The sequence below is a fragment of the Pinus tabuliformis genome, chromosome Q (assembly GCF_031772625.1).
Source record: "Pinus tabuliformis cultivar Carrire ecotype Pingquan chromosome Q, CPIR1, whole genome shotgun sequence".
Lineage (NCBI taxonomy): Eukaryota > Viridiplantae > Streptophyta > Pinopsida > Pinales > Pinaceae > Pinus > Pinus tabuliformis.
Genome location: NC_142296.1, coordinates 1,140,920,391 through 1,140,947,277, shown reverse-complemented (window position 1 = coordinate 1,140,947,277; position 26,887 = coordinate 1,140,920,391). Strand labels below are relative to the sequence as shown.

The window sequence follows — 26,887 nt, the reverse complement described above, 5'->3', positions numbered from 1 at the left end:
AAGACCAAGACCCTTGACCTATACTCCAAGACCAAGACATGAGTCCTCTTCCATCTTCTTGTTTACTCTCTCTCGGTTCCTTCTACTTCAGATTTCGCACCACATGAGATAACTGTGGTCATGTGATGACACCGAACTGAGGTCACAGTAATGATATTGAATTTTGTGGACAGAGAGTTGATCCAAAACATTGAACCTCTCCTTCAGCGATAGCACTGAATCCTGAAGTCACACCTTTGAACCATAGTCACTAATCTTTGAGGTAGCACCGAGACCACCTTCATGTAATAACAACGAGACCTTGTCACACAATTATGACCTTCTTCCTGAGTGGTTGTGGTGGCACCAAATTCTCCTTTGCTGTGAGACAAAGTTTATACCGAGATCCTTACTGTGATATAGCATCGAGACAATGAGAGGATGTCACTGTGGTATCACCAAAACCTTGTCTAACTTCTCTGCTCCAATCCGCATTGTGTTCTCTGCAATTATATCGAGATTTTGTGTGCCTTAATCCAAGCTCCTTTCCTGAATTGATGTTCGACCTTGTCACTGCACTTGTCCACCCAAATTTCAGAGAGTTATTTGAACTTGTTGATTGTGGAAATGCAAAGACCCTTCACACACACATATATATATAGTGGTTTGCCCTTCATAAATAAGATGACATGTGCATCCGAATAGGTGTGTCTTCATGAGGTGTAGCTGACACGAGTTCTTCACTTTAACTTGAAGCCGACTTGTAGAGGAGTAACATGTGCTTGTCTTGGAGGGATTTTTTGACAATCCTATAGACTTAAATACATTTGTAACATGCCCAAGAAGGGTTCTTCATACATGACATTGACTCTTTTTGACAAATCCTAAAGGCTCTAAATGGGAGCCATCTAAAAATAAAATCTCTTGCTCATGAAACCCATAAAGAAAGCATTACAATAATAATTTTAATTTCCTCCTTTTCATCATTTCCAAAAATCACAATTACATGTCATTATGAAGAGCAAACCTAGTTACACTTTTCAAAACTCGCTCGTAGCTAGGGAGGTATTCATAATGGTGCTTGGTCATTCTCAATTTGAAGAATTTCTCATAAGAAGAATCAAATTGGTAACCCATCTGTATAGCATCATATCAACCAACATTGTCACATAGCAAGGCCTTGACTAATAACTCTATCTCTCCACAAGATCTGAGCTCAATGCTGGCGAGACCAATGATTTATAGACACCCTTACCATTGTCTCTCCTTGAACATACCCCGCTCGAGTTCTCGCGGTGTGTTCCATCATGACTATTCTTATCTTAGATTCCCAGTCCTCAAAGAATATCGGTCCTCTACGACTACTCTTACCTTGGATGCCCTATCTCATCCTCAAAGAGCATTGGATGCCAGATGATTACCCAATCCTCCATTCTGTCTTCCCAAGTGAAGACCAGAATCACGTGCCTATCTCTCCCTCTCAATTTGGGAGGACATATCTATTCCAATAAGGGAATGTACTTATTCCTACGGAAGGAATATACCTAAGCTCCCTCTTGGCTTAGGAATTTCCAAGTTTCTTCCAAGTAAGAAACTTACTTCCAAGCTCCCACTTAATTAGGGACCTTCAGCAGCTCCTCAGTGGAGATGAAAAGACAACCAGTTGCTTGAAGAGCTTCTTCCTTTGATGTCATGAATTTCTTTGTCACATAGTCTTCATCTTTTGGGGCTTCTTCATAGGGCATGAACCATCCATCACTTTCATCCATGAGTCATTCATGTTATCATTCCTTTCATCAAAAGCGATCCATCAATCTACATCTGGCCTTGCTTCATGTCATGCTGCCTCCTTCATACTATCTTCTTCAAAAGGATCTTACATCCTTCTACATGGTCCTTTGGGAAGACATCCATAGTTCTTCCTTTGGCAGTCCTGCATAAGCCCATCCAGATATTTGTTCAAAAATAAAAAATGAACACTTAAATCAAAATTACCTTTGTGATGGTCTTTCATCATGACATCTTCCAGTTTGCATCAACATCTTGCATACATGTTGACATATCTCCCAAAGATATCCATTATCAAGGGTCTCCATTTTTTCCAGACTTCCATCAGAGTCCTTATATCTTTCTGGAAGATTTTCTAGTCAAATCTTCTAGTCCTTGGATGTTGATTGCCTTTTGCATGGTTGTATAGTCCACAATCTCTTCCATCCTTTCTTCACATATTTCATTCCCAGGAAATTTCAATCAGAGTTCCTCTAATTATTGTCAACCACCTCATTTTCAAATGAGGACATATTATGTTGATTTCATCTAGTGTGATCTATGCCTTCTGGCATCCTTTCATAGGAGGAGATTCCTTTCCTTTGATCATGCTTCTCAAGATAGAGCAGTAATCCATGTTACCTACAACCATACAACATGACTTTATAATATCGAAAACAAACATACATACCTCATTTACCTTTAGGTCATCTAGGCTTCTTTCGACAGCTTCCTTGATTGAAAAGAGCTTCAACCCTTTGATTTGCTTCATCTCTTATGTCATCATACCATCATCCCATGAATTCCACAAGTTGGAGTTCCTAATGAAACACCTGCTTCCTCTCTAGATTGGTGAACCTTCTGATGAAGATTCCATTGCAGAATCTTGAGGATCTTACATAACCCTATCCAACAGATGTTACCTTCTGATGTACGATGAGCCTTGTCTTGGGTGACTTCTTCCTTTCCTTAAGTTTCCAATGAGGTTCTCAAGAGCTTTATCCTTCATATTTGATTGCCATAGATTTTTTTCCTGTTGTCCTTCATGTTTCCCTATGGTGATGTCATGAGCTCTTGCTTCTAATTCTTTTGCTTTTTCTTGGACGTCCTTCTTTTCAGCTTCCTCCATTTCTTCGGTGAAATGGGATTCTCTATCTCTCTTGATATTGCCCTTCTTGAACTTAGGACAATCTTTCCTGTAATGCTCATAGCATTGAACCTTAGCTATGTCTGAGCACTTTTGCCCTCAACCTGTCTTCTCCTATCTTGCATAGAAACCAGAAGTTGTTGAATCAAATAACTTTCCTATCCTCATAGGCAGTTGTTACCTTGTTCATCAATTAATACATTTAGAACAAAAGAGATCATTTCCTTATCCGAAATCATCTCTCCCAGATCTTGCAGTTGAGATCTTATGAGGATAACCCTTTATCCTTTGATACCTTCAATTTGTGTACATGAGATCTATGTGATATGACCTTATTTATCGCATCTTCACAGAATAGTTCTACCAACTTATCATATATGTATTTTGATGTCTCCAATCTTGCTACAACGGAATCCTTGACAGATTCCATAAGAATCTCTTGAGCACTTAGATCCTTTTCCATGTATTCATATAGTAATTTACCTTCGGATGGTTTGGAGACTTTTCCATTGATATGATCAATGACTTCACTTTCTTCGAGGACTATGTTTATCCTCCTTTTCCATGCAAGGAAGTTCGATGACCTAACCAGCTTATAGATATCCTTGCAAAACGAAGTCATTTTACTAGATTAGAATATAGAATAAAAGATACTTAATTGACAAGTGAAGATGAAATCTTCAACTTGATCCCTTTGATGGTGGTTGATGAAGATATCTTGATGTTACTCGGATGATCTTCTTTAAGGATAAGGAGGTCCTTGCTTCAATGAGAGGGAACTTGCCTTATAGCCTTTTGAAGATGATGACAATGCCATTAGCCTTCTTTGCATAACTAGCCTTCAAGATACTTCGACTTCTTTGGTGGTAAATAAGTGCAGATCCATATATGCTTCTAGGGTTTCGACTTTCTCCAAGATGATGTGATCTTTTTCCTTGAAGTGCTTCTCTTGGATGTCTATACTTTGGGCTATCTTGCTTTGTAGATCTCTTCAACTTGATGAGGGTGTTTGTGGTCTTTTGATGATGACTAGAGGATCCAAAAGTTTTGTTGGTGTAGACTCCCCTTAGATCTAGGGTTTGATACTTCGATGTAGATCTCGACTTCACTTTGATATCCTTCGACTTGCTTTGATGCCTTTCTTGAAACTCGATCCTTGAGTGTCTCTTTGATTAGATGCCCTTTTCTTGACTTTGTCACCTTAGCTCCGATACCATGTTGAGAAATCTAGGGCATCAATAGTTAGGTGATTTCTCTTCAATTAGTAACTGCTTGTGAGTGCTTTTTACTTCTTTAGATTAGGATCTTCTTTTACTTAGATTATTAGTGTTCTTCTTAATCAAATAACTACCAATGCATGAACATAAATAGACAAGAGACAGAGAAAGTAGGCTATGAGCCAAGGCCAAAAACATCTCACTCTTTGAGAGGAAAACCTACACAAATTCTTCTTATAGAGAATCCAATTCACGAATACCAAGACCAAGACCCTTGACCTATTAGCCACTCCAAGACCAAGACACAAGTCCTCTTCAATCTTCTCGTTTACTCTCTTGGTTCCTTATACTTTAGATTTCACACCACATGAGATCACTGTGGTCATGTGATGACACCAAACTGAGGTCACAATAATGATACTGAATTTTATCCAGGACATTGAACCCCTCCTTCAGCAATTGCACCGAATCTTGAAGTCACACCACTAAACCATAGTCATTGATCTTTGAGGTAGCACCGAGACCTTCTTCATGTAATAACACCGAGACCTTGTCACACACTTGTGACCTTCTTCCTGAGTGGCACCGAATTCTATTTGTTGTGGTGGTACCGAATTCTTCTTCGTTGTGAGACAGAGATTATACTGAGATCGTTACTATGATATAGCACCGAGACAGTGAAAGGATGTCATTGTGGTGTCACTGAAACCTTTTCTAACTTCTTTGCTCCAATCTGCACTGTGTTCTTTGCAGACTGCAATTACATTGAGATTTTTTGTACCTTAATCCAACTTCTTTCCTGAATTGATGTTCGAACTTGTCACTGCACTTGTCCACTCGAATTTCAGAGAGTTATCCAAACTTGTTGACTATGGAAATGCGAGGACCCTTCACACATATATATAGTGGTTTGTCTTTCATAAATACGCTGACATGTGCATCTGAATAGCTGTGTCTTCATGAGGTGTAGCCGAAATGAGTTCTTCACTTTAACTTGAAGGTGACTTGCAAAGGCGTAACATGTGTTTGTCTTGGAGGGATTTTTTGACAATCCTATAGACTTAAATACATTTGTAACAAGTCCAAGAAGGGTTCTTCATACATGACATTGACTATTTTTGACAAATCCTAAAGGCTCTCAATGGGAGCCATCTAAATATAAAATCTCTTGCTCATGAAACCCATGAAGCAAACATTACAATAATAATTTTATTTTTCTCCTTTTCATCATTTCCAAAAATCACAATTACATGTCATTATGAAGACCGAACCTAGTTACACTTTTCAACATAGTAGACTTACCTTTGGGTCTTGGAACTACTTCCAATACATCATTATGTATGATGGACTCATATTCTTCGGCCATTACATCTTTCCATACTTGATCTTTCACTACTTCTTCAAAAGTGCATGGTTCAACCTTAATAATGTTGCTCAAGGCTACAACGTATCCTTGGAACTAACACGGTTTCTTGCTTTCTATGAAGGTTCCTCTTAAGGAAGCATGTTTATCAACATCTTGAAGAGTGTCACGAAGCCATAATGATCTAGCAGGAGGGTCCAAGGGGTCCATACGCTCCATGGGTTCATCAGCAAGATCAGGCTCAAGCTCAGGATCTTCTTGAATTTCAAAGGCATCATCTTGTCTATCAACATTAGCAGGAGGAAGATGAGTGTCTCTTGCCTTTTCAAGAGTTGCATGTTCATCAAATGTTATATCTATGCTAAACTCTATAGTTCTTTTCCCAGGTACATATATTCTATAACCTTTAGAATTTTCACAATAACCAACAAATGTATCTTTCTTACCTAAAGCTTCTAGCTTGTTCCTCTTTTCCTTTGGCACAAGAAAGTAGACAGGGCAACAAAAAATCCTCAAGTGCCCAACCTTGGGCTTTTCACCAAAGAACACTTCTTTAGGAGCCTTGTTGTTTAAGACTCTATGTGGAGATCTATTTTGCACATAGACAACAATGTTAGTAGTTTCTCCTCATAGAAACTTTGGTAGCTTTTGATCATGCAACATAGCTTTGACCGCTTCCATGAAAATTCTGTTCTTTTTTTCAGCGACACCATTTTGTTCGGGGATATATGGTACAATGATCTCTTTCATGATTCCAGCTTCTTTGAAGAAGACAATGAAATCATTTGAAGTGAACTCTCCTCCATTGTCAAATCTGAAGATTTTGATCTGCTTTCCAGTTTGTTTTTCTACCAAAGCTTTCAAGTCTTTGAACATGTTAAATGTTTGACTTTTGTTTTCAAAAGAAAATCCATGTTTTGTGAGAAAAATCATCCACAAAGATTATATAATACTAGTAGCCACCAAGAGCAGTTATAGGCATAGGTCCACATAAATTAGAATGTATAAGATGAAGTACCTGACTAGTTTTGCTTTTGCTTGAAGCCTTGAAGGTAATGGTCCTTTTACATGCTTTCCACTTGCAGATCCTTGACAGACCACATCATGATCCACTCTAATCTCAGGCATTCTGGAAACCATCTTTCTCGCATGAGGCGATGCTTTATAATGTAAATGAGGGAACCTTCGGTTCCAAATTTCACAATAATGATTGTTGCCATGAATCAACGCATGGATTGGTCTTCCATTAACTTTATAAAGACCTTCAAATCTTGATCCAGAGTGAAGACATCTCTCATTCTAGATCTCATTGGCCAAGTGAGAAAGTTTCCATTTATGAAAGCAACGTTCATTCCTTTGTCTTCTAAGGCAGATTTAGATACAAGATTCTTTTTCGAACTAGGTACATACAAGACTTGTTGAAGAGATCTAAATTTACCTTGATCCAGATGAAAAGAAATAGAACCAAATCCCTTTATAAGATATGTAGAGTTATCTCCAAGAATGATTTTCAAATTCATCTCCCTCTCAACTAGATTTGAAAGAATTTCTTTATAACCAGTAAAGTGTCTTGAAGCACCACTATCAACCAACCAACTATCACAAGAATTTGCAAGAGAGGAACTAGAAAGATCAAAAACGCGAAAGTATTGTGATTATGTTTCATCTGCATTATTATCATACCATGGGTTTCTTGAACTCTTGGAAGAACAATTGCTTTCTTTACAAATAGCAAGAGATTCTCTTCTTCTTCTATAATCAGATCTAAAATTGTTGCTATGATTGTTGTAGTTGGATCTTGGTGCTCTTCAATTTTTTGGATAGTCGTGAGCATAATGGACATGCTTATGGCAAGTCTAGCATTGAACTTTTGATAAGTCCCTGTTCCATTTATAGGACTTGTTGGATTTAGCAGTAGGCCTTCTTGAAAAGTGATGACTTCTTTTTCCTTTCTATTTTTTGCCTTGGACAACAAAGGTAGTAGGTTTTCCCTCTTCATACTTGGGAATTCTTCCTCTGGAAATCATTTTGGCCTTTTCTTGAACGCACTTCCCTAGGAGCTCATCAAATGTGATAAACTTATCATTGTTGTTGATGGTAGTAGTAGAAGTTTCCCAAGTTGGAGAAATACCTCCAAGTGTAATCAGCACCAACTCTTTATCAAACACAATTTCACCAACAATTGATAGTTGATCCTTGATTTTTGATATCATCATGAAGTATGCTTGAATGGTTTTTCCTATGTTTATCTTAATGTCCATGAGTTGATTCTCCAAAGCAAGGATTTGACTCAAGTTGTTTACTTGATACATTCCAATTAGCTTGTCATACATTTCCTTAGATTTCTTCAACTTGGAGACATGGATGATGAGATGGCCTCCAAGAGAATCAAGGATAATCTTCTTAGCCTTGACTTCTCCCTTATGGAATCTGACCTTGACAACAACATTCAAATTTTCGAGTGGTTCCTCTACCTTGCCTTCCACATGTTCCAGTACATCATGTTCTTCAAGAGTAATATTCAATCTTGCCTTCCATGGATCAAAATTCGAAGCATCATTTAGCTTCTCTTCGTTCTTGAAGTAAGAAGAAGACATCTTGATCAAGTCAAACGAATTTCACAAGCAAATAAGATCTCTTTGAAGTAAAATTTCTGCAAAAGGAGTGATAGCTCTTATCTTCTTAGGCAACAAGTTTTAGCAGCAAGTAAGATCTCTATGAAGTAAATTTTCTGCAAAGGAGTGATAGGTCTTATCTTCTTGGGCAAAAAATTTCAACAGCAAGTAAGATCTCTTTGAAGTGATAGCTCTTATCATCTTGGGTTTATTTTCACCAAAGCTCTAATACCATGTTGAAATTTTGATGTTCTATGCTAAAACACTTACTTGTTTCAAAAACTTATTTCTTCTGCAATATTAGTTAAGAAATTGTAGATATAACATAAACCAAATGCATAATAGAAGACAGTCAAAAACAAAATGAGACAGAGAATTTAGGTCCAATGACCAAAGAAAAACCCACAAGGAGGAAAACCCAACTAGATTCTTCTTTTATTAGATGTCAATTGTTCAACAAAGATACAAAGTACAATGAGATATCAAGAGAATGAGTAGATTCACCAAAATTTGAGTAAGTTGTAGCATGAAGATCGCTGGTAGATGCAGCAAATGCAAACATTGAATCAAAACTTCCCTTCCACTGAATCAACACTAAAACACTGAAGCACTGAATCAACCTTTGCTCACCAAGTTCTGCTTTTACTCTCCAAGTCTCTCTCTCTGTCAAGTTTGAATTCTTCTTTCACAATGCACAAGTCGTAGTAATCAGGTGAGAAGACATGAGACACATATATAGGAGGAGCAATGAATTCTTGTCATAAAGGAGGACCAATACGCATGACTCGAGGAAGAGTAACATTTGCCATTTAGGGGAGTGTGACTCGCGCCATTAAGGAGAGAAACACGTGCCTTAGTAACCTATTCCATTAAGGAGAGATATGCATGGCTTAGTAACTTATGCCATTAAGATAGGAAGGCATGCCTTAATAACTTATGTTATTAAGAGAGAGGAACACGTCTTAGTTAAGGAGAGTGTAACATATGCATTAAAGAGAGCGTGAGAGGAATATTTTATGACATGTCTTTATTAATGAGTGTAAAAGGAATATGCCATGCCTTTAATGAGTGCGTAAGAGAGAGTGTAATGTATCATTAAGAGAGAGAGAGAGAGAGTTACGTAGTGCCATGTGAGTCATCAAAGAGAGAGGTATGAAGTGATTGAGGTGATGAAGGTAAGGTGACTTGTAATTCCTTTTAATAATAATATCATAGTATCATAAAGGACAATAATTATAATATTAATAATATTGATGATTAAGTCGAGATTGAACTATTAGAATTGATTAATGATAAGTTAAGTGAGTTTTCTTCAACTGTACTTGATTACCAATTGATGCAAGGTAATTTACTATTTTTGAAAAGTCATACCTGAGATGCTAGATATGACTTTCTATTTTTTGAAAGTCACTCCAAAATTGTCAGAAATGATCTTTTATTTAAGGAAATTTATCCCTGAGCTACAAATTTTCAACATTGGATACTAATGAGAGATTCTTCTTTTATTATATGTCAATTGTTCAACAGAGATACAAAGTACAATGAGTAGATTCACCAAAATTTGAATAAGTTGTAGGATAAAGATTACTGGTAGATGCAGCAAATGCAAACATTGAATCAAAACTTCCCTTCCACTGAATCAACACTGAAACACTGAATCAACCTTCGCTCACCAAGTTCTGCTTTTACTCTCCAAGTCTCTCTCTCTCAAGTTCAAATTCTTCTTTCACAATGCACAAGTCGTAGTAGTCAAGTGAGAAGACATGAGACACATATATAGGAGGAGCAATGAATTCTTGTCATAAAGGAGGACCAATACGCATGACACGAGGAAGAGTAACATTTGCCATTTAGGGGAGTGTGACTCACGCCATTAAGGAGAGAAACACGTGCCTTAGTAACTTATTCCATTAAGGAGAGATATGCATGGCTTAGTAACTTATGCCATTAAGATAGGAAGGCATGCCTTCGTAACTTATGTTATTAAGAGAGAGGAACACATCTCTTAGTTAAGGAGAGTGTAACATATGCATTAAAGAGAGCGTGAGAGGAATATTTTATGACATGTCTTTATTAATGAGTGTAAGAGGAATATGCCATGTCTTTAATGAGTGCGTAAGAGAGAGTGTAATGTATCATTAAGAGAGAGAGAGAGAGTTACGTAGTGCCATGTGAGTCATCAAAGAGAGAGGTATGAAGTGATTGAGGTGATGAAGGTAAGGTGACTTGTAATTCCTTTTAATAATAATATCATAGTATCATAAAGGACAATAATTATAATATTGATGATTAAGTCGAGATTGAACTATTAGAATTGATTAATGATAAGTTAAGTGAGTTTTCGTCAACTGTACATGATTACCAATTGATGCAAGGTAATTTGCTATTTTTGAAAAGTCATACCTGAGATGCTAGATATGACTTTCTATTTTTTGAAAGTCACTCCAAAATTGTCAGAAATGATATTTTATTTTAGGAAATTTATCCCTGAGCTACAAATTTTCAACACTAGATACTAATGACCTTAAACAGTGTCATTGACTCGTCACTTTTAACTATTTTTGAGTTTGAATAATTTCAATTTACTATTCTAGTCTTCAAACTTTAGTAAGCAATGTATTTCATTATGGAATTTGAGTTTGGACTTATATATGCCCCGATGTTCCCCCATGACCCCTGAATTTCTCTAAAATTTGGGGGTGCTCCCACATGTCTCCCTTGTGCATCTCCCCATTCCTGCATCCCCCCATCCCAAAAACTTGGTGGAACATTGTTATGCTAATTAAACTTGATTTAGATAAATGCAAAATGACCATTGTGTTAAAATTTGGCAGCTCGAGGATGAATTTCTCCTAGAAGAAATCATATCTTTCAGTTTTGTTTGAACCACCTAACATTAAAATTTCATTTCTAACAATTCTAATATGACTTTCGAAAAATAGTAAGTCACATCTCAATTTGGAAGCGACTTTTCAAAAATGGAAAGTCACGTCTAAAAGATCAAGGATGATCTCGAGATATGGAATCCACTTTAAAATCAAATCAATCATGATTATACAAGTCAAGAATTAATATTTTTATCCTTACTAGTACTATTATTATTATGATATTATTATTTATAAATTAATCTAAAATCATTCATCTTTAATGGATTAATAAAAACAAATTCTCCCATGAAATAAGTAAATTAAATTAAGAATCTTTTACTTGGAAAATCGAACCTCTCTCTTGGAAAAAATAGTAACTCCACACTTAAGAGAATGTAACTCTCCCTCACTAATTCAATGTATGACAAAAGTGTAACTCCTCATTAAATGCACTTGCAACTCCCTCATTCAATTCGATTTGTAACTCGAACCATATTCTCTCATGTCTAAGTATAACTCTCTCTCTCTCCCTAATTCGAATTGAAACTCCTCAAGACAAGTGTATCTCTCTCTCTATTCTTGGGATGAATTACACTTCTCCTCAAATAACTCTTCCTTCATGGAATTTAATTCTCTTATTATTGACTCAAGACATGAATTCATTTTGTAACTCCTCTCCTTTCTCATCTATTTAAGCAAGAGCAAGTGAGAGTTGAGAGTAACATGTTCATTGTGAAGGAGAGTAAGTTCTAAGTGTGTGTAAGAGAAGTGTGAGAGCTAGTGAAAATCAAGAGCAAGAAAGAGTTAGAGCAAATGTGAAGGACATGATCTTATCAAGAGGAGGAGGAAATCTTCAAGCAAAAAGCAAGTACATTTCAACTACAAGTTGATTAGACATTGATGAATTTATTCATTTTCATTCTCTCTCTCTGTACTCTGTTGAACAATTGAAGAAAAATCATTTGGGTTTTCCCCCTTGAGGGGTTTTGCCCTAGTCATTAGACAAAAGTCTGTATGTCATATTTGTGCTTGGTTGTCTTTATATGATCATTAAGTTTATGCTCTATCTATGACTATTGATCTTAAACGTTTTGAACAAGAAATATGGATTCCAAGTAATTGTAACAACATAGAACATTCAATTTTCTGCAAAGTACTTTCAACTTGTTGCAAAGTACATTCAATTCCATTCAGTTTTCTACAAAGTACATTAAATTTTTTGCATAAAACTTTCAAGTTTTCTGCATAGAACTTTCATATTTTAACATGGTATCAAAATCTTGGTGAATACAAATTCAAGGAGACCGGACATCATCTGAAGAAACCCCACTTGCTGCCAAAGTTTTTTGATTAAGATGACTTCATTCTACTTCAAAGTAGAGGAGATGCTTAAGGATGCCTCAAACTTTGGTCCATGGAAAGCAAGGTTAAATATCACTCTTGATGAACACAAAGTTCTGGAGTATGTTGAAAGCACAATAGTTGATCTGCCACAAAATTCAAGTGTTGCTGCCAAATCCAAACATAAAAAGAGTGAAATCAAAGCTAGAAAAATTATCCTTGATTCTCTTAGTGATCATTTCATTACTTATGTTTCTGGTTTGAAGAAAGCTAAAGAAATATATGACAAACTAATTGGCATGTTGACAATTAGTAAATGAAACTAGATTATTGTATTGAAGAATCAATTGATGAACATCAAAATAAACAAAGGAGAGATAATTCAAGCATACTTCTTTGAGAATGACCAAAATTAGAAATCAACTGTCAACTGTTGGTGAAGTTGTACTCGACAATGAAATGGTGTTAATTGTGCTTGGAGGTCTTTTTCCTCTTTGGGAGACTTTTATCACTACCATTACAAACATCAACACTATTCCTACATTTGATGAGCTCCTGGGAAAGTGTATCCAAGAGGAGGCCAAAATGATCTCTAGATGGAGAATTTCACATAATGAAGAAGGAGAACCTAATGCATTTTCAGCCTATGACAAGAGAAAGAAAGGTAATAAAAAGAAATTTGTTTTCAAATTAAATAAAAGGAATCTAGACATGTCAAAAGTTAGATGCTTTAACTGTCAAAAACATGGTCACTTTGCTCGTGTCTATAAAGAAAGAAGAAGAGCACCTACATTCAAAAACAAATCTGATTATAGAAAAGACTCTTCTGAAAATCAAAGAAAATAAGAAATCCAAGATATAGAAATAATGCAGCGGAAACTCAATCAGAATATTTTCTTGTTTCTGCTCTTTCAAGTTCTTCTTCTACAAATTCATTTGATAGGTGGTTAGTTGATAATGGTGTTTCCAAAAATTTTACTGGTTACAAAAAAACACTCTAATCTAATTGAGAGGGAGACTAATTTAAATGTTATCCTTGGAGATAATTCTACTCACCAAGTTAAAGGTTATAGTTCAGTTTCATTTCAGTTAGATGATGACATCTATTTTTCTACAAAATGTTTTGTATGTACCTAGTTTGAAAAAGAATCGCGTATCCATATCTGCTCTAGAAGATAAAGGAATGAAAGTTTCTTTTATTAACGGAAAATTTCTAACCTAACCTTTCAACTCAAGTATGAGAAAAGTCTTCATTCTTGGATCAAGATGTGAAGGGATTTACAAAGTCAATGGTAAACTCATTCATTCACTGGTCCATGATACCGATCTTCAGTGTGAGCTATGGCACAAAAGATTCGCTCACCTACACTACAAAGCCTTACCTCATGTAAGTAAGATGGTCTCTGGAATACCTAGGATGTGCAAGTGGAAAGCATATAAAGGGACTATTCCCTTCAAGTAGAACAAAAACTAGTCAAGTACTTCAGCGCATACATTCAGATTTATGTGGATCTATGTCTGTTACTTCTCTTGAAGGCTACTTGTATTTCATGATTTTTGTTGATGATTTCTCTCGCAACACATGGATTTTTTTTTAAATATAAAGGGGAAGCATTTGACATGTTCTAAGATTTCAAGGATTTGATTGAAAATCAAACTAGAAAGTTGATCAAAGCTCTCAGGTCTAATAATGGGGGAGAGTTCACCTTCAATGATTTTAATGATCTTTGCAAAGACGTCGGAACAAAGAAAGGAACCATTGTGTCATACAATCCATAATAAAATGGTGTGACTGAGAAGAAGAATAGAACCATTATGGAAGCAGTCAAAGTCATGTTGCATGATCAAAAGCTACCAATGCTTTTATGGGGAGAAGTTGTAAATACTGTTGTTTATGTGCAAAAGAGAAATCCTCATTAGGGCTTAGACAATAAGCCTCCTGAAGAAGTCTTCATTGGTAAAAGGCCTGAGATGAGTCATTGGAGAATCTTTGGTTGTCCTGTGTACATCCATGTGCCAAAAGATAAAAGGAACAATTTGGAAGCTTCAGGCAAGAAAGGTACGTTTGATGGTTATTGTGATAATTCAAAAGCTTATAGAATTATGTACCTAGTCAAAGAACTATAGAGTTTAGTAGAGACATAACATGTGATGAAGATGCAACTTTTAGAAAAGCAAGAGATTTTCCTCCCCCCGACATTGCTAAAAGACAAGTTGTTAATGAAAAAGAGTTTGCATCTGGGTTTGAACCGTAACCTAAGAATGAGCGTACTGATAATCCAATGAGTTCCATGCATCCTCTAAATCCTCCACCACATGATCCTCCTACCAGAAAGAGACCACTATGGCTGCGAGATACCTTGCAAGATGTTGAACAACATGTTGCCCCAAGAGGAACGTTCAGAGAAAATAAGAAGCTAAGTCGGTTTCAAGGGTATGTTGCACCCATGAGCAACATCATTCAGGCAGAACCATGCCCCTTTAAAGAAGTTGCAAAATAACAAGTTTGGAAAGATGCCATGACTAAAAAATGTGAGTCCATCATCCAAAATGATGTTTGTGAAGTGATTCCTAGACCATAAGGTAAATTTGTTGTCACTTTCAAATGGTTGTTTAGAATTAAGCATGGTGTAGATGGTAATATTGAAAAATATAAGGCTAGATTTGTAGCTAGAAGTTTTTGTCAGAAAGATGGAATAGATTATGATGAGATATTTTCACCTGTAGCTCGATATACTAATATTTGATTTGTTGTTGCCTTAGTTGCTTGCTATGGATGGACTCTTCACCAAATGGACATGAAAAATGCTTTCTTGCATGGCTTCCTCTGGGAAGAGGTGTTTGTGGAACAACCACAAGGCTTTGAAGAGCATGACAGGGAAACTCATATGCAGACTGAAGAAAGCCTTGTATGGGATGAAGCAATCTTCAAGAGATTGGTATGCTCACATTGATAGCTACCAGATAAAGCCTGGTTTCACAAGAAGCAATGCAAACCCAAACCTTTGTTGAGAAATCTATAGGACAATGATTATAGTGATTTCTCTTTACTTGATAACTACTTGTGATGTCTTTTTACTTATTAGCTTTGTTACTTTTTATATATATGTGTATCATCAAACAACTAACAAAAACAAAAACAAAAAGAACAGAACACAGAATATAGGCTACAAGCCAGGTCCAAAACCTCTCCACTTGAGAGGAAAACACTCAAATCCCTTATCTTCCTTATAGACTCTTCAATTGATGAATTTCAAGACCTTAACATTGACTTCAGATTCTCAGAACCCTCCAAGACCAAGACTAACCTCTCTGGATGATGTGCTAACCTTGATCCAGTCAAACCCAGTCAAATCTCTTCCAATAGCACTTCTTCGACCTCCAGCTACAGAATTTTGGCCTCCACTGTAGATCTGAAATTTCATCCCTCCAACAGTTGTTGTTGCCACACGTGTGAACTTCGATCTGCCCTTTCAGCCTTCCTTTGACCTTTTCTTTCCTTTCCCTCACTTCTGGAGCTTGAGGATGACCCTTGGTGACCTTTGCTTGACCTACTTGCCTTCTTTTCTCCAAGATCGAACTTGTAGATAGAAACCCTAGATCTGCTGCAAAAACTATAGTTCTCCTTAGCACGTGTGAGAGAGAAATAGCCCAAACAAAGATCTTCTTCGTCCTCTTCCTTCTTCATTGCCTTCTTCTTCCTTCTTCTTTGCTAGAATGAGAGATGAGTGAATGTGTCTCAAGGAGGACGAGTTCCCTCCTATATATAGGCTCTTCAAGGTGGATGTGGATCTTCCTTTTAGGCCAACTTGCTAGCTGCCAGGCCGACTTGCCAGTTGCCAGGCCGACTTGGTCTTAGAGGGTATCTCGACAATTTTAACACAAAAATAATTTTCTTTACAAGTTACAATGTGCCTGATGGGGTCTTCAACTTATGACAATGACTCTTTTGACTCCTCCACTTAGAACAAACCCTGGAAGCAGTCAATGGGTGCTTGCCCTGTAAAATAAAATACCTTGAGCATGAAACCCATGCTCCAAAAATAATAATAATAATTTTATTTCATTTTACACTTTACAAGAATCAAAAGTACACTTCATCTTTATGAAGACCGAACCTAGTTACACATTTTTCAACAACCTCTACTTCAAGATAGTCCAGGGTATACCTTTGATTTTGGTATTGTATGTTGATGATTTATTCTTGATAAGAGGAGAACCTCTTATCCTCCAGTGTAAAAGGTAGTTAGCTTCTGAATTTGAAATGAAAAACCTTGGTTTGATGCATTAGTTTCTAGGTCTAGAGGTTTGGCAAAAACCTGATGAAATTTATCTTTCTCAAGGAACATATGTTGTTAAGTTTCTTGAACGATTTGCTATGGTAGAACGTAAGTCTATGCATACTCCTATGGAAATGAACTTTAAGAAATTATGTGGCAAAGCTACAGGACCTAGTCTAGCAAATCTTACAGAGTATAGACAACTCATTGGTGCTTTGATGTTTTTGATAAACACTAGGCCTAACATATGCTTTATTGTAAACAATTTAAATCAACATATGATTGATCTCTTTCTTGCCCACTGGATTGTTGCAAAACATGTACTCAAATACTTGCATGGACCTATCTATCTAGGGTTGAAATACACTGCTAAAAATGTAAGACTTCATGGATACACTGATGTGGATTGGGTTGGTAACTTTGCTAATAGAAAGCGAAATTATGGGTGTTGTTTGAACTCGAGATCTACCATGATCTCTTGAACGAGAAAAAAATCAAAAGTTTGTTGCATTGACTATAGCTGAAGCTGAGTACAATGGTACTAGCATGGCTTGTTGTGAGGCAGTTTGGCTAAGAATGTTTTTTTGGGAACTATTTGAGCAAGTTCCAAACACAACAGTTATGTATTGTGAAAATAAGAGTGGAATTCATTTTGTAGAAAATCATGTGTTTCATGATAAGTCCAAGCATATTGAAATCAAGTATCACTATATCCTGAATATGGTGTAGAGAGGAGCAGTAAGGCTCCATCACATCTCCACTGACGATAAGATAGTTGACATTCTTACCAAGCCTTTACCAAAAGGAAAGTTCTTGGTTTTTAGATAGCAACTTGTACTTATGGACATGACACTTCCGAGAAGTCGTCACAGCTGATAGACAACAAGGAGTTTCCTTTCCCCCCTGTCAAAGCTCACGGGATTAGGGAATGATGCCAAAAATCTTCGGAGGATGAGAGACCTCTTATGTAGTGTGTGCCACAAGAGTAGGTCTCAGTGTGCATCCAACCCACAGTATGGGACATGGGAAGCGCCACCTATTTGGCCAATAGGTGTAGTGAGACTTGTCTACGTGACTTGTTTAGGATGCAAGTGTTCCACCACTTGACACTTGGTTGTGTTTGATTCTTGTCTATGTGACTTGTTTGAGTCTTTTCTATGTGATGCAGGTGTTCTATCACTTAATTTTTTTGAAATGAAAACTGATTGAGTGTAATCCTTATCTATGTGACATGTGATGATCCTTTCATTTCCAAATTTGTGTCAAGTGGATGATTCTTCTTTAGATTGAGACTCCATTGTTACAAATGTTACAGAGCAGAGTTGAACTAAGATGAATGAAAGAGATCAGACAAAATAAAGATCTTTAATGCAAAAAGAAATTTCTCCCTAGCTAAGAGGGAGTGTTGAAATTTGGCAGCTCAAGGATGAATTTATCCTAAAATAAATCATATCTTTCAGTTATGTTTGAACCATCTATAATAAAATTTCATTTCTAACAATTCTAATATGATTTTCCAAAAATAGTAAGTCACATCCCAATTTGAAAGTGACTTTCCACAAATAAAAAGTCATGTCTAAAAGATCAAGGATGATCTCAACATATGAAATCCACTTTAAAATCAAATCAATCAAACAAGTCAAGAATTAATATTTTTATCCTTACTAGTATTATTATTATACTATTATTTATAAATTAGTCTAAAGTCATGCACCTTTAATGGATTAATAAAAACAAATTCTCTCATGAAATAAGTAAATTAAACTAAGATCTCTTACTCGGCAAATCAAATCTCTCATGAAATAAAATAGTAACTCTACACTTAAGAAAATGTAACTCTCTCTCACTAATTCAATGTATGGCAAAAGTGTAACAACTCATTAAATGCACTTGAACTCTCTCATTCAATTTGATTTGTAACTCTCACCAAATATTCTTTCATGTCTAAGTGTAACTCTCTCTCAACCTAATTCGAATTGTAACTCCTCAAGACAAGTGTACCTCTCTTCCTCTTCTTGGGATGAGTTACACTTCTCCTCAAGTAACTTCTCCTTCGTGGAATTCTATTTTCCTATTATTGGCTCAAGGAATGAATTCATTTTGTAACTCCTCTTCTTTCTCATCTATTTAAGCAAAAACAAGTGAGAGTTGAGAGTAGCATGTCATTGTGAAGAAAGAGAGTAAGTGTTGAATGTGTGCAAGAAAAGTGTGACAACTAGTGAAGGGCAAGAGAAAGGAAAGAGATAGAGCAAGTGTGAATGACATGATCTGATTAACAAGAGGAGGAAATCTTCAAGCGAATAGCAAGTGCATTTCAGCTGCAAGTTGATTAGACATTGGTAAAGTTATTCATCTCATTCTCTCTCTCTCTTTTTGTACTCTACTATCTACTAGAATAAGAATCATTTGGGCTCGCCCCCTTGAGGGGTTTTGTCGTGGTCATTGGACCAAAGTCTCAGTGTCTCATATTTGTGCTTGGTTGTCTTCATTTGATCCTTAAGTTTATGTTCTATCTACAATCTTTTATCAGAAAAGTTTTGAACAAGAAATCTGTTTTCTAAGTAATTGTAATAGCATAGATGTTAAAATTGGCAACCAGGGTAAAACTTCATATATGAGTCTCTTCTCTACTGCGCTGAAATGGGTCTCTCTCTCTCACACATGTGAAGCCGGAAGCTGTTGAATTTGAAGCTGCAACTGCAGAAGTAAAGATTGACTTGCGTGGCCTAGAAGATCTCCTCCTTGGAACTGCGATGTAGGTTCATCTGAACCTCCTTTGAAAGCCGCAATTTTTGGTGGTGGAATGAAGTCAATCCGACGAACGGTTTGCAAGATATCGACTGCCCTAGTTTGGAGCCGGAAACTGCTGAAACTAAAGTTGTAACTGCAGAAGTAAAGATTGACTTGTGTGGCCTAGAAGATCTCCTCATCTGAACTGCGCTGTAGGTTCATCTGAACCCCTCTGGAAGCCGAAACTTTTGGTGGTGGAATGAAGTCAATCCGACGGTCGGTTTGTGAGATATGGTCTGCCCTAGTTTGATAATGAAGCCGCTAATGTTGATGCTACTGATCTAGGGTTTGCTACTGCTGATATGAATCAGATTTATTGTACTATTTCTCTCTGCTGAATTATTGAAGATAAAAGAAGATTTGATCAAAGGGTTTCCCCACACATTGTGGGGTTTGTCCTTGGCTAGCCGCCACATCTTGTGTCTCTTGTCTTGACTTGTTTTCTGTCGATCGTTTAATGTTCTATCTGCACTTTACTTTATGTACATGTGATTGCTAATCGGTGGAATATAATAAGAAAAAGAAGTAAACTGTTATAAGCATAGAACATACCATAACTTAACATGGTATCAGAGCTGAGGTGAAGACAAAGCCCAAGCAAGAGCAAGAGCAATCATTGAAGAGAAGATTGGCAAGGCTATCCTAAAAGAACTATGGGGTCCTCAACACTCTTTCCTGCTGAAGACAAGCTCCGTGAGAAAGCTGACTATCACGGATGGAAGATGTCTATCGATCTAACCCTTGAAGATCAAGGAGTGTTGGACCATGTAAGAGGCAATATTGTTGAGCCGTCATCAAATGCATCTGCTGCTGCCTGGAACAAATGGAAAAATGGAGAAGTCAAAACAAAGAAGATCATCCGAGACTCTATCGACAAGCGCTTGGTGGCCTACATCTCTGATCTAGACACCTCCAAGGAAATCTACGACAAACTGGTGAGTTTATTTAAAGTTAATGATGCAAATCAAGTTTTGTTTCTTAGAAATAAGTTGAGGGAAATCAAGAAGGGTAAAGATGAAAGTATGCAAGCATACTTCTTAAGAATCACCGAGATCAAGAACGATCTCCTATCTATTGGGGAAACCATTACTGACAGAGAAATGGCACTCACAACTCTCGGAGGATTACCATCTGAATGGTATGTGTTTAGGACTACTCTTCTGAACAATAATGTAATTCCTAGTTTCGAGGAATTAATGGCTAGATGCATTCAAGAACAAACAAGGGTAGAAGAGCAGGAAATGCCCTTGCCTAAAGGTCCTCCTACTGCTTTTTCTTCCCATGCTAAGAAAAGAAATAATTCTGGGTCTAAATCGAAAAGAAAGGCTAGATTTAAGGGTGGAAGAAAAGGACGATGTTTCATTTGCAATAAAGCAGGTCACTATGCAAGGGAATGCCCTGATAGAAAGGACTCTCACCGTGACGATGATCAAAATCCCTCTCATGGTAATCGAAGGAATGGAAAATTCAACAACAAAGGAAAAAGGAATGCGAGAAATCAAAGAAGAGGACAGATGACCATTCTCGAAAGACCTGGATATATTTCTTGAAAAAGAAGGATGAAGTGTTCCCTTGGTTCCGAGTCCCGACACTTCAAAGCCCTAATCGAGAATCAAACCGAAAAGAAGATCAAGATCTTAAGAACTGACAATGGGACTGAATATGAATCTAATGAGTTCCATGATTTTTGTAAAGAGGCTGGCATCAAGAGGGAGACTACTACACCATATACTCCTGAACAAGATGGTGTGGCAAAAAGGAAGAACCGCACAATTATGGAAGCTGTCCGGGCCATGCTACATGATCAAAGTCTTCCTAAGTTTCTATGGGCTGAAACTACAATCACCGCCGTATATGTACAAAATCGATGCCCTCATCAAGCATTGGGTTCCTAAACTCCTGAAGAAATGTTCACCACCGGTCAAAGGGAAGTCATGATTAGTCATGATGTCACCTTTGACAAAGATATGGCTCTCAACAAGGTGGACAATCTGCTGACTTTGAGTAGCTCTCAATAAGCCGACACCAGGGAACCGAAAGAAAAGGATGATGAATCAATGCCTGATGTAGAAGAACCCATGGATCCGTTTGATCCTCCTCCATATGAGCCTTCCTCTTCTAGGAAGAGGCCTTCATGGCTTAAGGGGTTACTTGATGATGCTGAAGGACATGCTGCACCCCGAGGAACCTTTCGTGAAAGTAAGAAACCCATAGGTATCAAGGATACCTGACCATCATGAGCACGATCATAAAAAATGAACCTTGATCATTCTCAAATGTCATCAAGCATTAACTATGAAAGGATTCTATGACCATAGAATATGAGTCTATTATGGAGAATGATGTCTGGGAAGTAGTTCCCAGACCCTGGACAAGACAATTGTTACTTCAAAATGGCTTTACAAGATAAAGCATGCAGCAAATGGAAGTATGGAAAAGTATAAGGTTCATTTTGTTGCTCGTGGTTTATCCCAAAAGGAAGGTATAGACTATGATGAGATATTTGCACCTGTTGCCAGATATACGACCATCCGCTCGATCATAGCCCTTGCCGCTTCACAAGGATGGAACCTACATCAGATGGATGTCAAGACTGCGTTCTTGCATGGCTCGATCAAAGAAGAGGTCTACGTGGAGCAACCCAAAGGATTTGAGATTTATGATCGAAAATCTCATGTACGCAGGTTGAAGAAAGCTCTCTATGGGCTGAAGCAAGCACCCCGAGCATGGTATGAGAGGATCGATAGCTACTTGATGAAGCTGGGATTCACTAGGAGTGAAGTCGATCCTAACCTTTACTTTAAGGTTGAAGATGACAAGCCTCTCATACTGGTGTTGCATGTGGATGACCTCTTTCTAACAGGTGCAAACCCTCTCATTCACAAATGTAAGAGGGAGATGGCTTCTGAATTTGAAATGAAGGACCAAGGACTTGAAGTGTGGCAGAAGCCAAGGGAAATTTTCCTATCTCAAGGAAAATATGTGGTAAATATATTGGAAAGATTTGGTATGATGGACTGCAAGCCTGTGACTACCTCGAGGATCTTAACTTTTAGAAGTTATATGGTAGTGATGTTGGACCAGACTTGGGAAATGCCTTTGAGTTTCAAAAACTCATTCGCATTGATGTTCTTGGTGAACCTCCGTCCAAACATATGTTTTGCAGTTAGCATTGTGAGCACATATTTGGTTGAGCCTCACTGGATTGATGCCAGGAATGTTCTGAGATGTCTTCAGGACACAATCTCTCATGGATTAAGATACACTGCGGGAGATGTGAGACTACTTGGATAGACTGATGTTGATTGGGCAAGCAGTGTGGTGGACCGTAAGAGCACTTCCGGGTACTGTTTCATCTTGGGATCTGCTTCGATATCCTGGATGAGCAGGAAGCAGAAGTCGGTGGCTTTGAGCACTGCTGAAGCAGGATATATTGTTGCTAGCATAACCTCGTGTGAGGCAGTCTGGTTGCGAAAGCTCTTCAGTGAGTTGTTTGGATTTACATTGGATACCACTGTGATTCTCTGTAACAACCAGAGGTGGGATTCGATTATTGAGGAATCCTGTATTCGTCAATTGCTCCAGCAGATAGACATCATCTGGGATATGGTAAGTCGATGAGCAAGGAAGCTCCATCACATTAAGATGATGTACAGGTTGATACACCTTGTCAAAGCCCTGAGGAAAGATCTAATATGTGATTTTCCCAAATGACATGGAGTCAGCAACAAACCCTTGTACAAGGGTCCTGCATGTTGCATACATTGAGCTCTGGGAGCTCTGAGGGCTTGTGGTTCCTACTGGAGCAACATATGACCACAGGGTGACTCACCCTCCCCTGGTGGTGCACACTGGAACAAGATGATTCGCTCTCTTGTGGGACAAGATGATTCGCTCTCTTGTGGAACAGGATGATTCGCTCTCTTGTGTAGGAGGATGATTAGTTCTCCTGTGAGGCCTGGATTGATGTGTTCTCCATGGCAGCCTGGATTGATGTGTTCTCCCCGGCGATTGTAGCAGGATTGATGTGTTCTCCTGTGAGGCCTAGATTGATGTGTTCTCCATGGCAATTGTAGCAGGATTGATGTGTTCTCCTGTGAGGACAGGATTGATTAGTTCTCCTGTCGAGGCATCCTACCCATGCAGTCTGGGACTCATGGGAAGTACCTCTCATCTGATCAATGAGCAGGGAAATGAAGTTAGGGACCATAGTAGTACCGATGGACGCATCGTTGTATCTACCGTACTCCCTACGCTAGGATGACCTCCATTGATCTGGGATCAATGATACTGGTCTGGGACCAGTGGTAGGAGTTGTACCATACTATGACGCTGACTTCGGGACAGTTGAGACTGGTCTGGGATCAGTGGTACATACTCTGAGACTGACTTTGAGTCAGTGGAGGATGATATTGGTCTGGGACCATTGGAGTTGTACTCACTATGACGCTGCCTTTGGGTTGGTTGAGACTGGTCTGGGACCAGTGGTACATACTCTGAGACTGACTTTGAGTCAGTATGATACATCCTCGATCATTTCTTCTTCTTCATAATTCGGACAAAAGCAGAGTAAAACAGAACAATGCAAGAGCAGAGCAGAACAGAACAAAACAGTACAGATCAGTGCAGGGCAGAACAAGACAAAGCAGAACAGGCAAAATAGAGCAGAGCAGGGCAAGGGTCAGGGTGTACAAGGCAGTGCATTTGATGGATGAATAGTAACGACTGATAGACAGATTGCAGATGAAGTTCTCCATGGTTGAGAGGGAGTGTTAAAATTGGCAACCAGGGTAAAACTTCATATATGAGTCTCTTCTCTACTGCGCTGAAATGGGTCTCTCTCTCTCACACATGTGAAGCCGGAAGCTGTTGAATTTGAAGCTGCAATTGCAGAAGTAAAGATTGACTTGCGTAGCCTAGAAGATCTCCTCCTTGGAACTGCGATGTAGGTTCATCTGAACCTCCTTTGAAAGCCGCAACTTTTGGTGGTGGAATAAGTCAATCCGACGAACGGTTTGCAAGATATCGACTGCCCTAGTTTGGAGCCGAAAACTGCTGAAACTGAAGCTGTAACTACAGATGTAAAGATTGACTTGCGTGGCCTAGAAGATCTCCTCATCTGAACTGCGCTGTAGGTTTATCTGAACCTCCTCTAGAAGCCGAAACTTTTGGTGGTGGAATGAAGTCAATCCAACGGTCGGTTTGTGAGATATGGCATGCCCTAGTTTGATAATGAAGCCGCTAATGTTGATGCTACTGATCTAGGGTTTGCTACTGCTGATATGAATCAGATTTATTGTACTATTTCTCTCTGCTGAATTATTGAAGATAAAAGAAGATTTGATCAAAGGGTTTCCCCACACATTGTGGGGTTTGTCCCTGGCTAGCCGCCACATCTTGTGTCTCTTGTCTTGGCTTGTTTTCTGTCGATCGTTTAATGTTCTATCTGCACTTTACTTTATGTACATGTGATTGCTAATCGGTGGAATATAATAAGAAAAAGAAGTAAACTGTTATAAGCATAGAACATACCATAACTTAACAATAGAAAATTCATTTTTTTGCAAAGTACATTCAGTTTTCTGCATAGAACTTTTAAGTTTCTACAAAGAATTTTTAAATTTCCACATATTACTTTCAGATTTTAACATCATATCAGGGCCTTGGTGAAGACAAGTCCAAGGAGACGAGAAATCACCTAAATAGACCGCACTCGCTACCAAAGGTTTTTGATCAAGATGTTTTTGTCCCACTTCAAAGGAGAGGAGAAGTTGAATGATGTTTCAAGCTTTGGTCCATGGAAAGCAAGGCTAGATATCACTCTTGAAAAACACAAAGTTTTGGAGTATGTTGAAGGCACAATAGTTGATCCACCAAAAATTTCAAGTGTTGTTGTCAAATCTAAACATAAAAAAGGTGAAATCAAAGCTAGAAAAATTATCCTTGATTTTCTTAGTGATCATCTCATTATCTCTATTTCTAGTTTGAAGAAAGCTAAAGAAATGTGTCACAAACTAATTAGTATGTTTGCAATTAGTAACTTGAACCACATTATTGCCTTGAAGAATCCGCTAATAAACAACAAGATAAATAGAGGAGAGATGGTTCAAGCATACTTCTTGAGTATGACCAAAATTGGGAATCAACTCTCAACAGTTGGTGAAGTTGTACCCGACAAAAAAATGGTGTTGAATGCACTTACAGATCTTTCTCCTGTTTGGGAGACTTTATCACCACCATCAGCAACATCAACACTATTCCCACATTCGATGAGCTCCTGGAAAAGTGTATCCAAGAGAAGGCCAGAATGATCTCACAAGGGAGAATTTCACATCATGAATACATAAAACCTACTGCATTATCAGCATATGACAAAAGGAAGAAAGGTAAAAAAAAGAAATCTTCTTTCAAATCAAATAAAGAGATTCTAGACATGTCAAAAGTTAGATGCTTTAACTGTCAAAAACATGGTCACTTTGCTTGTGACTATAAAGAAAGAATAAGAACACCTAGATTCAAAAACGAATCTCATTATAGAAAAGACTATACTAAGAAAACATGAAAATTAAGATATAGAAATAATGCAACATAAACTCAATTAGAATATTTTCTTGTTTCTGCTATTTCCAATTCCCCTTCCATGGATTCATTTGACATTTGGTTAGTTGATAATGGTGCTCCCAAACATTTTACAAGTTACAAAGAAGCACTCTCTAATCTAGTTGAGAGGGAGACTAATTTAAATACTATCCTTGAAGATAATTCTACTCACCAAGTTAAAGGTTATGGTTCAATTTCATTTCAGTTAAATGATGGACAATCTATTTTTCTACAAAAAGTTTCGTATGTACTGTTGAAGAATCTAGGGCACATGTAGTTAATTAGATTCTTCTTGACCTGATAACTATTTGCGAGGTATTTTTAATTTTTTTAATAGCACAGTCCTCTCTTTGACATTATTAGAATGTGTGTTTCTTATTTCATCAAATAGCTACCAAAACCAAAGAGACAAGAACACAAGATGTTGGCATTCTGCCAAGGCCAAAACCTCTTCCTCTTGCAAAGGAAAACCTGCACATAATTCTTCTTATAGAGATTCCAATTGATGAACACCAAGACTATGACCCTTGACTTACTATGCCACTCTAAGACCAAGACACCAATCCTCTTCTTTGTCATTGTTGAGATAATCATCATTGCTACACCAATGAGGTCATCATCAAGATCTTCATTGTTGTTGTAACATCTTTGCACTTTCATCAAGGTCTTAATTGTACCGAGTTCTTCTTAAGCTCTGTACCTAGGCTTCCCGAGGTCATGACTGCTGCTCCTTTATTGCTTCATTCTTACTTGAGATCTTCATCATGTCAACAAGGTTTCTATACTGTGCACCGAGATCATGATCTTGTCCTCATTATCATAGAGACCATGAATGTTATATTACTGAAATTATGACTGTGTTGAGTATGTGAATGCATCACTGTGAGATCAATGAACTTCTACAACTATATGAAGATTGTA

The 26,887-nt window shown here is 37.7% G+C and overlaps 1 protein-coding gene across 3 annotated transcripts in view; it reads right to left on the bottom strand.

Annotated features, from left to right (window-relative positions):
• The window catches only part of LOC149223599 (MBOAT (membrane bound O-acyl transferase) family protein), a 344,393-nt gene that overhangs the window by 34,680 nt on the left and 282,826 nt on the right, over positions 1-26,887 (bottom strand). Inside the window, exon 17 of one of the 3 annotated variants that reach the window (XM_089385884.1) lies at positions 25,569-25,643. The exons of the other annotated variants lie outside the window; for them this stretch is intronic. Within the exon in view, the coding sequence (XP_089242010.1) occupies positions 25,569-25,643 (75 nt within the window). The remainder of the gene's footprint in view (positions 1-25,568; positions 25,644-26,887) is intronic. 3 annotated transcript variants of the gene reach the window in all.